This window comes from Lissotriton helveticus, chromosome 6, assembly GCF_964261635.1.
Source record: "Lissotriton helveticus chromosome 6, aLisHel1.1, whole genome shotgun sequence".
Lineage (NCBI taxonomy): Eukaryota > Metazoa > Chordata > Amphibia > Caudata > Salamandridae > Lissotriton > Lissotriton helveticus.
The window spans coordinates 3,546,029-3,560,544 of NC_136067.1; the positions used below are offsets into that span (position 1 = coordinate 3,546,029).

A 14,516-nucleotide genomic window follows, 5' to 3' on the forward strand; every position below is an offset into this window, starting at 1 on the left:
TAATTACTTTTCTCTCTAACTACAGGAACAAAGGCCCATCAAAGGAACCTATTAACAGTGCTTAAGTCAGCCCTGTGGGAGGGTGGATTCGGTTCACTACTCTGCATCAATCAGCCGGCTGTCAACCTGTGCCAGGAAGAGGGCCTGCCCAGGCCACTCAATAAAGGATGGAGTCCAGACCTTTGGAGCCAAACCAGAGGGGGGCACCTTTGAAGATTTGCTGAGGCGGGCCCTGGCAGTGATGTCAGCAAGGGTTAGAGTACACACCCTAAGAGCACATGTGGCAAGTGACTCCTGCGTGACGCCATTTTGAGCTATCGCAGAGAACTGTGCAGGGAGAGTGGAACCGGGTAGGAGAGATGATGTGGTTGATCAGGCTAGGCCGGGGGCGCAGCCCTGCAGGTACCCTCCGCCCACACTTAAAAGGTCTTGCACAAGGGAGAGAGCTCTCTGTTGGTTGTGCCTCTCTGCCGAACACTGGGACAGGAGGCAGGCACCAGGGACAATTGGAAGGAAGAACCCCCTGGCTGCCGACTGGATCAAGGACTCTGCCTCTGATGAACGCCAGGACCAGTGGGGCACACCCCAGGATGATGGAAGCTGGTCCCCTTATACCCTCTGAGGACTAGTCCAGGGACAGACTGGACTTCTGCAAAAAGAGGGAACACTGCCCAGAGAGATAACCAAGTGAAAGGCTGGCACAGGGAGCCAGTGAGACTTGCCCACTTCCAAGCTGGGAATATTTCAGGCCTGGAGGTCTAAAGAAAGGGCTCCAGGTGGCAAGGACTGGCCACCAGGAGCAAAAGAAGATCAGAATAGTCAAAAAAACAGCCCACCGGGGTCCGAGAGAGAAATTTTGGTGACCGTTGACCTCTCTTCAGTGGCGAAATGCGTGAGGCTCTGCTGCCATATTTGATTTCTGCCTCCGGGGTGGGCCAGGGCCCAGAGGCTACCCCAAGCACAAGAAATGCGGGGAGCTCCATCGCACTTTTGCCCCCTCGTGGACCCCAACCCTGAGCCCCTACGAAGAAGGTGAAGACTTGGAGCTCTGTCAGGCCTCCATAAATCGTAAGCCAAGGACCTCATCCCTGGGCCCTGGTGAAAAGGATGGAGGTGAGGAGCACCATCATGCCCCCGGGAAGCTACCATGGGCCCAGGACCCCATCGCTGGGCCCCGGTGACACCAAGGAGGAGGGGAAGCTCTGTCGCACGCCCCCATGTGGCCCGCTCACCCGGCCGCCCAGCATGCATCTGCCCGCGGGAGAAGGCAGACCAGAAAGAAGTGTTGGCTCCCACAGTGGCACGTAAGGGTGGGCTCCCCGAGCTGCTCTCCAAAGTTGTTAAAGGCCGTGTAGTGCCGGGGTTGAGACCGTGCACCCCGAGCAAAAGTAAAGCACAGCACAGAGGCGCCAAAAGGAAATCAGCGAAACTGATGCGACTCTACGCGATGCAGCCACTGTTTAAAAATTCATCTCGCTCAGAAGGAGCACCCCATAATGCCCTCTGGGGTTCATCCATTTCCCCCCCAGAATGTTACCAAAGTGTAGGGGGGCTGTAGGAGCAGCACAGCCGCCCCCCCCCAAAGAAAGTACCAGAGTCTCCACGCCATGGGGCCCATTAGGATGGCGGGCGGATTAAACCGCCCGCCATCCGCACCTAAATTCCCCCCGCCATATTAGGATGGCGGGGGGGACCACGGCGGAAGGAAAGACCGTCCGCCACTTTTCCGCCCCGGTCGCCATGCGGCCGGGTCGGAAAAGGTTTAATATGGTAGTGGTGTCTATTAGACACCGCCAGCCATATTAGCATTGCCCAAAACAGATGCCTTTCCGTGACGGCGATGCCGCCACGGAAAGGCATGCGGCCTTCACTTCGGGGGGGCCCCTGCGGGCCCCCGGAGTGAAGGACAGGTGGGGGTGCACACGGGGGTACCTGTGGTACCCCCCTGCATTTGCATTAACAAAGCGGCAGGCACCGCGCGGTGCCTGCCGCTTTGTTAATGCAAAAGTATATGTGCAATTTTAGCATTGTGGCGGGCGGTGCTGAGAGCACCACCTGCCACAATGCTAAACATGCGGGATGCATCCTAATATCCCCCAGGGACCCCCGCGGGCGGTCTCAAACACCGATGACATGGCGGGCGGACTAAGTCCACCCGCCATCCTAATGACCCCCTAAGTTTGGTGGGACTCTATGAAAGATAACCCCTCAAGGGTTTTAAGTGGCTATTAAGCCTCTCTTTGGTGTAACTTTTGATTTAGAGTTGGGAAGGCTGCGCCCTCTGTGGGTGATAATTATGGCTGCACCCAGTTGTGGCCTGAAAGTGTACAATATGAGTTTTTCATGTTGAAGGACATCCTCTAGGGGTGAAAGGTGGTATTTACACCTATGTGTAGTTACCAAGGAGATCTCCTTTAGGGACGATATTTAAAGTGCAGTATTTTTATGTCTGATAAAAGTGTTTGTGCTGCAAACACCCTCTAGGGGTGAAGGACTGTAATTACATAGACGTGATTATGTTTTTCCTATGGTCTGTTTGGGAAAAACTGCTTCAAGCTGATTTATTTTTTGCGCAATCCAAAATCGAATTTCTTCCCTCTTGGTGGGAACCTTACCCATAACTGCATTTACTGTTTGTCGGCTGAGGCCCGGTGTAACCAATTGTGTCGGGGCAGCTTGAACGGACCGCGCAGGAGCAAGTGACAATGTTCTGTGTAAGGCATCTGTATATTGTTTACTAGATTATTGTATAACCCCCACATCTGAATGGCAGACATTATTAATACTGCGATGTGTGTTTGTGGACGACATAAACTTAGGGATGATGGCAGACTGATTCCGTGCCCCCCGCAGGATATGTTTTTCCTTCGACCAGCGAGCTCACAGTGCCACCATAAGCCCCCCTAAACCTAGACAGGGAGGAAACACTTCTGACAACCCCTGAACCTGAGAATCCTGTTCCCTCAGGAACCGTGGAGACAGATCTAGAACCTTCCGCTCACACACTCGTTCTCTCTTGTGCTCAAAAAAATATACAAAGAATACACAGAGGGACATTTTCAATGTTTATTGAACCAACGTGATTCTTGCATAGAATATATGAGCTGCAACGATCAGTAGACAAAAGCAGATGAAACTGATAAGAAGTATCAAGAGAGTGAAACATACAAACAGTTCCACCAAAGCGCTGAAACAATGTGTATATGCAAGAATAAGAAATAATATAACAACACGGCGAACTCCGACTATGTGGACCCTAGTCTAAGGGTGTATGTTCTGCTGGACGATCCAGCCCCATTACCTGGTGGGTAAGTGTGTCGGACCCCGTCTTGGTCACGAGCTGAACACCCCTCACGGAGATGTTAGTCAGCTGCGGGCAAAAGCATCAGCCGAGAGAGACCTTTGGATGTCAGCAGTAGTGTCTCCTCTACCTACACCCAGAAACAGATGTTTATTTACAGACATAGCATCCTTGCCTTGTGCTGAGATTGTGATCAGGCTGCCATTTTTTGTTTTCTGCAAATCGCTGTCTTGCCATATGAACGAAAATAACAAACTCATTTGCACAATGTACGCTTCGCCTTGTACATAGTGCCAAGGCAATACAATAGTGTTCTTGCGACGTTGACTCGTGTAAGCAAGGTCGGGGTTTCTAGGAAACTGACCCAAAGTGTCACGAATGCAAATGTGTGTTAGAAGTCAATGTTACACGTGACGGCAACGTTTAGGAAAGCCCGGAGTACATGTAAAAAGGGAAAGTTATTCTTCTAGGCCTAAACGGGACACATGACAAGGTGAGTGAAGTGAATGAAAGAGGTAGACAATTGGTGTCTCGTTGTTTATTAAAATCCACTCACAACCCTTTACAGCACCTCAGCTGGAGGCAGGGGCCTCACCGACTACCAAAGACTCTTTCTCTACTCTCAGATGCTGCACTCCTGTCCTCACTGTGCTTGTTCCACTCTCAGACGCTGCACTCCTGTCCTCACTGTGCTTGTTCCACTCTCAGATGCTGCACTCCTGCCCTCACTGTGCTTGTTCCGCTCACGGATGCTGCACTCCTGTCCGCGCTGTGCTTGTTCCGCTCACAGATGCTGCACTCCTGTCCTCACTGTGCTTGTTCCACTCACAGACGCTGCACTCCTGTCCGCGCTGTGCTTGTTCCACTCACAGATGCTGCACTCCTGTCCTCACTGTGCTTGTTCCACTCTCAGATGCTGCACTCCTGTCCTCACTGTGCTTGTTCCACTCACAGATGCTGCACTCCTGTCCTCACTGTGCTTGTTCCACTCTCAGATGCTGCACTCCTGTCCTCACTGTGCTTGTTCCACTCTCAGACGCTGCACTCCTGTCCTCACTGTGCTTGTTCCACTCTCAGATGCTGCACTCCTGCCCTCACTGTGCTTGTTCCGCTCACGGATGCTGCACTCCTGTCCTCACTGTGCTTGTTCCACTCACAGATGCTGCACTCCTGTCCTCACTGTGCTTGTTCCACTCTCAGATGCTGCACTCCTGTCCTCACTGTGCTTGTTCCACTCTCAGATGCTGCACTCCTGCCCTCACTGTGCTTGTTCCGCTCACGGATGCTGCACTCCTGTCCGCGCTGTGCTTGTTCCGCTCTCAGATGCTGCACTCCTGTCTTCACTGTGCTTGTTCCGCTCTCAGATGCTGCACTCCTGTCCTCACTGTGCTTGTTCCGCTCTCAGATGCTGCACTCCTGTCCTCACTGTGCTTGTTCTGCTCACAGATGCTGCACTCCTGTCCTCACTGTGCTTGTTCCACTCTCAGACGCTGCACTCCTGTCCTCACTGTGCTTGTTCCACTCTCAGATGCTGCACTCCTGCCCTCACTGTGCTTGTTCCGCTCACGGATGCTGCACTCCTGTCCTCACTGTGCTTGTTCCACTCACAGATGCTGCACTCCTGTCCTCACTGTGCTTGTTCCACTCTCAGATGCTGCACTCCTGTCCTCACTGTGCTTGTTCCACTCTCAGATGCTGCACTCCTGCCCTCACTGTGCTTGTTCCGCTCACGGATGCTGCACTCCTGTCCGCGCTGTGCTTGTTCCGCTCTCAGATGCTGCACTCCTGTCTTCACTGTGCTTGTTCCGCTCTCAGATGCTGCACTCCTGTCCTCACTGTGCTTGTTCCGCTCTCAGATGCTGCACTCCTGTCCTCACTGTGCTTGTTCTGCTCACAGATGCTGCACTCCTGTCCTCACTGTGCTTGTTCCACTCTCAGATGCTGCACTCCTGTCCTCACTGTGCTTGTTCTGCTCACAGATGCTGCACTCCTGTCCTCACTGTGCTTGTTCCGCTCTCAGATGCTTCACTCCTGTCCTCACTGTGCTTGTTCCACTCTCAGATGCTGCACTCCTGTCCTCACTGTGCTTGTTCCGCTCTCAGATGCTGCACTCCTGTCCTCACTGTGCTTGTTCTACTCACAGATGCTGCACTCCTGTCCTCACTGTGCTTGTTCCACTCTCAGATGCTGCACTCCTGTCCTCACTGTGCTTGTTCCGCTCTCAGATGCTGCACTCCTGTCCTCACTGTGCTTGTTCCACTCTCAGATGCTGCACTCCTGTCCTCACTGTGCTTGTTCCGCTCTCAGATGCTGCACTCCTGTCCTCACTGTGCTTGTTCCACTCTCAGATGCTGCACTCCTGCCCTCACTGTGCTTGTTCCGCTCACGGATGCTGCACTCCTGTCCGCGCTGTGCTTGTTCCGCTCTCAGATGCTGCACTCCTGTCTTCACTGTGCTTGTTCCGCTCTCAGATGCTGCACTCCTGTCCTCACTGTGCTTGTTCTGCTCACAGATGCTGCACTCCTGTCCTCACTGTGCTTGTTCCGCTCTCAGATGCTTCACTCCTGTCCTCACTGTGCTTGTTCCGCTCACAGATGCTGCACTCCTGTCCTCACTGTGCTTGTTCCACTCTCAGATGCTGCACTCCTGTCCTCACTGTGCTTGTTCCGCTCTCAGATGCTGCACTCCTGTCCTCACTGTGCTTGTTCTACTCACAGATGCTGCACTCCTGTCCTCACTGTGCTTGTTCCACTCTCAGATGCTGCACTCCTGTCCTCACTGTGCTTGTTCCGCTCTCAGATGCTGCACTCCTGTCCTCACTGTGCTTGTTCTGCTCACAGATGCTGCACTCCTGTCCTCACTGTGCTTGTTCCGCTCACAGATGCTGCACTCCTGTCCTCACTGTGCTTGTTCTGCTCACAGATGCTGCACTCCTGTCCTCACTGTGCTTGTTCCGCTCTCAGATGCTGCACTCCTGTCCTCACTGTGTTTGTTCTGCTCACAGATGCTGCACTCCTGTCCTCACTGTGCTTGTTCCGCTCTCAGATGCTTCACTCCTGTCCTCACTGTGCTTGTTCCGCTCACAGATGCTGCACTCCTGTCCTCACTGTGCTTGTTCCACTCTCAGATGCTGCACTCCTGTCTTCACTGTGCTTGTTCCGCTCTCAGATGCTGCACTCCTGTCCTCACTGTGCTTGTTCCGCTCTCAGATGCTGCACTCCTGTCCTCACTGTGCTTGTTCTGCTCACAGATGCTGCACTCCTGTCCTCACTGTGCTTGTTCCACTCTCAGATGCTGCACTCCTGTCCTCACTGTGCTTGTTCTGCTCACAGATGCTGCACTCCTGTCCTCACTGTGCTTGTTCCGCTCTCAGATGCTTCACTCCTGTCCTCACTGTGCTTGTTCCACTCTCAGATGCTGCACTCCTGTCCTCACTGTGCTTGTTCCGCTCTCAGATGCTGCACTCCTGTCCTCACTGTGCTTGTTCTACTCACAGATGCTGCACTCCTGTCCTCACTGTGCTTGTTCCACTCTCAGATGCTGCACTCCTGTCCTCACTGTGCTTGTTCCGCTCTCAGATGCTGCACTCCTGTCCTCACTGTGCTTGTTCCACTCTCAGATGCTGCACTCCTGTCCTCACTGTGCTTGTTCCGCTCTCAGATGCTGCACTCCTGTCCTCACTGTGCTTGTTCCACTCTCAGATGCTGCACTCCTGCCCTCACTGTGCTTGTTCCGCTCACGGATGCTGCACTCCTGTCCGCGCTGTGCTTGTTCCGCTCTCAGATGCTGCACTCCTGTCTTCACTGTGCTTGTTCCGCTCTCAGATGCTGCACTCCTGTCCTCACTGTGCTTGTTCCGCTCTCAGATGCTGCACTCCTGTCCTCACTGTGCTTGTTCTGCTCACAGATGCTGCACTCCTGTCCTCACTGTGCTTGTTCCGCTCACAGATGCTGCACTCCTGTCCTCACTGTGCTTGTTCTGCTCACAGATGCTGCACTCCTGTCCTCACTGTGCTTGTTCCGCTCTCAGATGCTGCACTCCTGTCCTCACTGTGCTTGTTCTGCTCACAGATGCTGCACTCCTGTCCTCACTGTGCTTGTTCCGCTCTCAGATGCTTCACTCCTGTCCTCACTGTGCTTGTTCCGCTCACAGATGCTGCACTCCTGTCCTCACTGTGCTTGTTCCACTCTCAGATGCTGCACTCCTGTCCTCACTGTGCTTGTTCCGCTCTCAGATGCTGCACTCCTGTCCTCACTGTGCTTGTTCTACTCACAGATGCTGCACTCCTGTCCTCACTGTGCTTGTTCCACTCTCAGATGCTGCACTCCTGTCCTCACTGTGCTTGTTCCGCTCTCAGATGCTGCACTCCTGTCCTCACTGTGCTTGTTCTGCTCACAGATGCTGCACTCCTGTCCTCACTGTGCTTGTTCCGCTCTCAGATGCTGCACTCCTGTCCTCACTGTGCTTGTTCTACTCACAGATGCTGCACTCCTGTCCTCACTGTGCTTGTTCCACTCTCAGACGCTGCACTCCTGTCCTCACTGTGCTTGTTCCGCTCACAGATGCTGCACTCCTGTCCTCACTGTGCTTGTTCTGCTCACAGATGCTGCACTCCTGTCCTCACTGTGCTTGTTCCGCTCTCAGATGCTGCACTCCTGTCCTCACTGTGCTTGTTCTGCTCACAGATGCTGCACTCCTGTCCTCACTGTGCTTGTTCTGCTCACAGATGCTGCACTCCTGTCCTCACTGTGCTTGTTCCGCTCTCAGATGCTTCACTCCTGTCCTCACTGTGCTTGTTCTACTCTCAGATGCTGCACTCCTGTCCTCACTGTGCTTGTTCCGCTCTCAGGCGCTGCACTCCTGTCCTCACTGTGCTTGTTCCACTCTCAGATGCTGCACTCCTGTCCTCACTGTGCTTGTTCCACTCTCAGATGCTGCACTCCTGTCCTCACTGTGCTTGTTCCGCTCTCAGATGCTGCACTCCTGTCCTCACTGTGCTTGTTCTACTCACAGATGCTGCACTCCTGTCCTCACTGTGCTTGTTCCACTCTCAGATGCTGCACTCCTGTCCTCACTGTGCTTGTTTCACTCTCAGATGCTGCACTCCTGTCCTCACTGTGCTTGTTCCGCTCACAGATGCTGCACTCCTGTCCTCACTGTGCTTGTTCTGCTCACAGATGCTGCACTCCTGTCCTCACTGTGCTTGTTCCGCTCTCAGATGCTGCACTCCTGTCCTCACTGTGCTTGTTCTACTCACAGATGCTGCACTCCTGTCCTCACTGTGTTTGTTCTGCTCACAGATGCTGCACTCCTGTCCTCACTGTGCTTGTTCTGCTCACAGATGCTGCACTCCTGTCCTCACTGTGCTTGTTCCGCTCTCAGATGCTTCACTCCTGTCCTCACTGTGCTTGTTCCGCTCACAGATGCTGCACTCCTGTCCTCACTGTGCTTGTTCCGCTCTCAGATGCTGCACTCCTGTCCTCACTGTGCTTGTTCTGCTCACAGATGCTGCACTCCTGTCCTCACTGTGCTTGTTCCGCTCTCAGATGCTGCACTCCTGTCCTCACTGTGCTTGTTCTACTCACAGATGCTGCACTCCTGTCCTCACTGTGCTTGTTCCACTCTCAGATGCTGCACTCCTGTCCTCACTGTGCTTGTTCCGCTCTCAGATGCTGCACTCCTGTCCTCACTGTGCTTGTTCCGCTCACAGATGCTGCACTCCTGTCCTCACTGTGCTTGTTCCACTCTCAGATGCTGCACTCCTGTCCTCACTGTGCTTGTTCCACTCACAGATGCTGCACTCCTGTCCTCACTGTGCTTGTTCCACTCTCAGATGCTGCACTCCTGTCCTCACTGTGCTTGTTCCGCTCTCAGATGCTGCACTCCTGTCCTCACTGTGCTTGTTCCGCTCTCAGATGATGCACTCCTGTCCTCACTGTGCTTGTTCTACTCACAGATGCTGCACTCCTGTCCTCACTGTGCTTGTTCCACTCTCAGATGCTGCACTCCTGTCCTCACTGTGCTTGTTTCACTCTCAGATGCTGCACTCCTGTCCTCACTGTGCTTGTTTCACTCTCAGATGATGCACTCCTGTCCTCACTGTGCTTGTTCTACTCACAGATGCTGCACTCCTGTCCTCACTGTGCTTGTTTCACTCTCAGATGCTGCATTCCTGTCCTCACTGTGCTTGTTCTGTTTCTTTTCTTTTCATTTCCAGGTCCTCCATTATGTGAAAGGTGCCCAGGTGAAGCTGAAAACCGGTGAGAACATCGTTTTCGATGAGAATGGAGATGTCGACGCCGCCTACGACATCATCAATGTCCAGATATTTCAAGACGACTCCACTGAACTAGTGAAAGTGGGGAAGTTTGACCCCTGGGCTCCCAGGGGTCAGGAGGTCACGATCAACAAGAGCGCCATCTTGTGGAGTAGCGGATACTCGCAGGTACAGGCCTATGAAGGACTCCCATCATCTCACTTACACCTGGTGCCTTTGTCCCTCACTTAGCGATTTGTCCAGTTTCTTTCTGATTTCGATATAAATTCTTTCTAACAGCTGTGATGGTGAGATTGTACCTCCGAATCTTCATATGTCTGTGGTCCGTCCTGTCTGATGACCTCTCCCCTAAGTGCCCTCCGTCCCTTCCGTTGCAGGTGCTGCGTTCAGTCTGCAACGACGGTTGTCGCCCTGGATACAGAAAGGCCTCTAAGGAGGGGGAGCCTGCCTGCTGCTTTGACTGTGTTGCCTGTTCCAGTGGAGAGTTCAGCAATGAGACTGGTTAGTTTCCCTGCATGATACATCTGGGAATGTTCCTGATACCTTTCGGGAAACATCCTTTACGACGCAACTTTGACCACGCAGCGCCTTTACAATGCAGGTTTTTCAACGCAAGTCATTACAACGAATTGCGCTGGGTGGCGCTCTAGGATAGGTAATAGTTTAATTTACTATCCAACACCTTCCCTACTATCCACGGGGACTGGAGTTGGAATAGTAAATTAAACTATTCACTATCCAGCACCCCCCAACGCAAGTCGTTGTAATGACTTGCATTGAAAAACCTGCGTTGTAAAAGCATGCGTGGTAAAAGCATGCGTTGTAACAACGTACATCCATACCTTTCAGAGGGAAATGGTTGGCAGATGTGGTGCCAGAACTTAGGGCCTGATTACGGGGACAGTGGGACTGCCGCCGACAGCCCGTCGGTGTCGGTGCCACCGCCATTCGTAACCATGTTTTCCCCCTGCCATATCACAATGGTGGGCGGTTGGTTGGCGGTCAGAAAGAACGGCTGCCACGCATCCGACGGGCTCCTTGAGCCCGCGGGTGCGTCGGAGGGAGTTGTATTCCCTTCAATGGTGGCGGTGCCTGCCAGGGACTGCCATATGGATCACAATGTCCCTTTCCGCCCGCTGTTTCATAGCGGTTAACCCGCCATGAAAAGGCAGGCGGAAAGGAACTTTGGGAGCCCGTAGTGGGCCCCTCTTCTCCCATGGCCCTCAACTGTAGGTTTTGGGGGCATATATGATGCCCCCATATATATCCCTGCACCATGTGGCAGCCACCGAATGGTGCCTGGCACGTAGTGCATGGACATGTGCAGTGTACCCATTTTGCACTACGGCGTGTGCTGCAGCCAGCAGCGCCCGCCACAATGCAAAACATACACATTGCAACCTCCGTGGTGGCTGTCGCATCCGAATACCTGCTGCGGGATCACAGACAGTCTGTCTGGCGGTCCCTTTTACGAAAGAATGACAGATGGACAAAAGTCTGACCGTCATCCTAATCAGCCCCTAAGTATTCCAGCTCCAGAGAAAAGCAAACACAATAGTAAATTGTTGCTGTTTCCGGGGTTCGCTCTGGCTTTTCTTTGTGTGAGATGTCCAGGAGACAGAGATCAGGAACCCTGCACTCAACCTCAGGACTGACACCTTTCAAGAGAGATAGATCTAGTGTGCCGAAGACCAAGTACATTTTGAAGGACACTCCAGGGCTCATTGAAAAGAAAATAATCCTAGGTGGGGTCGCTTGCCAGCTCAGAGCCATGCACCATAAGGAAAGTGCAGAGAAGCATCGTATTTACAACAATACGGCGAATCCCTGTCCTTTCCTTTGCACTGGTGCCAGTTAGGCAACTTTGCGCCAATACAGACACCCTTGCGCCATGGCGCAAGAGCCTGCATTGAAATTGGGTAGTTTTTGTGCAGTAACGTACACCTTGCTTCACAAAAACGACTGTCTCGCCTGCCCTGGGAAAGCACACGATTTTGACGCATGTTAAAAATCATAGTCGTTGAGTGGGGACAGCCACCGCAATGCCCAAAATTCACATCCCCGATGCAGTGTGAGGCAACGCAGCGACTCGCGATGCGTTGCCTTAAACCATATCCACGAGGCCATGAAAAGCCAATCAGGGTAGCTCTCTGTGGCCTCATAGATATGGGTCTGCACTGTGCGCTGCGAGAACGTCAAAAAGTGATGGTATGGTTGTGCACTGGGCTTGTAGATAAGCCCCTCCATGTTGGGAAGATCTGCTCCCACTAGCTTGAAATAACAGCGTTTACAATGCAACTTTTACAACGAAGTACCCTTACGACGCAACCCTTACGACGCAACCCTTACAACGCAACTTTTACAACGACTTGTGCTAGGGGGGCGCTCTAGGATAGGGAATAGTTTTAATTTACTATCCAACACCACCTCTACTATCCACGGGGACTGGAGTTGGAATAGTAAATTAAACTATTCACTATCCAGCGCCCCCCAACGCAATTTGTTGTAACAACTTGCATTGTAAAACTTGCGTCGTAAAGGCATGCGTTGTAACAGCATGCGTTGTAACGACGTACATCCCCCCTTTGCAATCTGTTTCCAGCTGCTGTTGCATTCAGATAACTTACAGCCGTTTCTTTTTCAGATGCCTCTGCCTGCTTCAAGTGCCCTGATACTCACTGGCCCAATGAGAAGCGAGACGCCTGCAACCCTAAGGAGATAGAGTTTCTCTCCTACGGGGATCCGCTGGGCTTGACGCTGACTGCATTCGCCACATTCTTTACCCTCCTCACTACCTCTGTCGTCTGTGTCTTCATCAAGCACAGGAACACTCCAATCGTGAAAGCCAACAACCGCGATCTGAGCTTTGTTCTCCTCCTCGCCCTCATGCTCTGCTTCTTGTGCCCCTTGGTGTTCATCGGCCGCCCTGGGAGGCTCACCTGCCTGCTGCGGCAGACTCTCTTCGGGGCTGTCTTCTCCATCAGCATCTCCTCGGTCCTTGCTAAGACGGTCATCGTGGTCAGCGCCTTTAAAAGCACAGCTCCAGGCACCAAGAGATGGCTCGGAAACAGGACTCCGGCGTGGATCGTCCTCTCGTGCACCTTGGTGCAAGTTTTAATCTGTGCATTGTGGCTCCTGACCTCCCCGCCATACCCAGAACTGAACCTGACATCCGGTCAAGCGAACATCATCCTTGAGTGCAACGAAGGGGAGGGCCTCTTCTTCTACTGCATGATGGGATACATGGGCCTACTTGCCATGGTCAGCTTCGTGGTAGCCTTCGTCTCACGCAATTTGCCCGGCCGATATAACGAGGCCAAGCTGATCACCTTCAGCCTCCTGGTGTTCGTCAGTGTGTGGATCTCCTTCATCCCAGCATACCTGAGCACACGGGGGAAGTACATGCTGGCCGTGGAAGTCTTCGCCATCCTCTGCTCCAGCGCCGGGCTTCTTTGCTGCATATTCTTGCCCAAGTGTTACGTTATTCTGATCAGGCCCGAGCAGAACACCAGAAAACATCTCGTCCCAAAGGGTCGTCTCAATGAAATGGCACACTGACATCCATTTCAAGAACATTTGGAAGGGGAAGAAAAGGGCACAGTTCCTCCTCGTCTCCCCGTTACTACTCCTTCCTCCCCTCCCTCCTACGAATCTTGCAACATTGTTTATGTGTACTGTACCTTTCTAAGCTCTTGTATCTGATGTATCTTGTAACGCAACGATCCTAAATGTAAAGCGCTCCGATACCCTCTTGGGTCAGGTTCGATCTATATAAACATTTATAAATAAATAAAATAAATAAAAACTCTGAGTCAGGAGTAAACAAACTGAAGGAAGAAGACTGAGATTAAGAGAGAAAGCAGGACAGACGTGAGCAGGAAGGAAAACTGATTCCTTGTGGGATTTACAGAGAGAACACTATGCAGGACACTACAAGACTGGTGAAGTGTCAAGCCATAGGACAGTGACTCAAAGAGTTGTGCTTTTATGACTGTTTTATACAGCAGCCGAATAAAGCTTTCCTTGACTTGACTCAAAGAGTTTGCGTGGGTACAAAATGATTTCATGTTGTGCAAGACTGCAATTCTGCACCACAATTCTCTTGGAATAGCCACATATAGCATGATATGACTAAACCAAATGTTTATTTGAATGTTAAAATCCTGAACGTTATTACAAATGTTCTGTTGGCATCTTTGGTTGCTGCTCCGCTTCAAGCAGCGTGAACACCATCCTATAAGTAGGCAGTCCGGAATTCGGTTAAAACCGAATCTGCCCGACAATACACTACCGGTGTGACAATCAGCTGCCAAGGTTTAACCCGAGTGTCACCGATTTTCATTGTTATTGCAGCACTTGGCCACTTGATGGAGCCAAAGCATTCGAAGAAAAGCTCCAATTTAGGCCGAGAACAAAGCAGTTTGGCATGTGTGTCACCCCCATTAAATTCGGGGAGACACATTGGTTGGCAAGGTTGGTGGGTGGGGCCAGGTCCCATTGAAAATGCTGTCCGCACTTTGTCTGGCCCCACACACCGAAGCACACCGCAGCACATTCCAGTCCCGCACGACGACAAGAAGACGACCGCCAGTACTGCAAGTGCTCTAAGGCCCAGCTGGTAAGTGAAAGTGTGTGTTTTGTCGCACTTTAAAATTGCTACAGAATCGTCAGCTTTGATGCCCCCTGTACCTTACAAGCAGGGGCAGAATAGCGGAGGGAGGACAGGGCTGGCCTTTTGTTAAAACGTGCCTCGGTGTAAATTACAGCGCCGCCTCTGCAGGCTCACCTCCTCATTTTAAATGTTTTATTTGATGGGTTCAGCAGGGCCCTGCCGCCCCTCCCACCCCGTGCTGAGCATAACAACCCACGCGCCGATGCAGCAGTCACCAGCGCCACACCAGCGAGTGTTTGTTGCAGGGACTTGGCATGTGTAGAGGG

The 14,516-nt window shown here is 52.4% G+C and overlaps 1 protein-coding gene across 1 annotated transcript in view; it reads left to right on the forward strand.

Annotated features, from left to right (window-relative positions):
* The window catches only part of LOC144761537 (extracellular calcium-sensing receptor-like), a 225,735-nt gene extending 212,599 nt beyond the window's left edge, over window positions 1-13,136 (forward strand). Inside the window, exons 5-7 of the mRNA XM_078646854.1 lie at window positions 9,519-9,746; window positions 9,956-10,079; window positions 12,223-13,136. Of these exons, the coding sequence (XP_078502980.1) occupies window positions 9,519-9,746; window positions 9,956-10,079; window positions 12,223-13,136 (1,266 nt within the window). The remainder of the gene's footprint in view (window positions 1-9,518; window positions 9,747-9,955; window positions 10,080-12,222) is intronic.
* The last annotated feature ends 1,380 nt before the right edge of the window (window positions 13,137-14,516 follow it).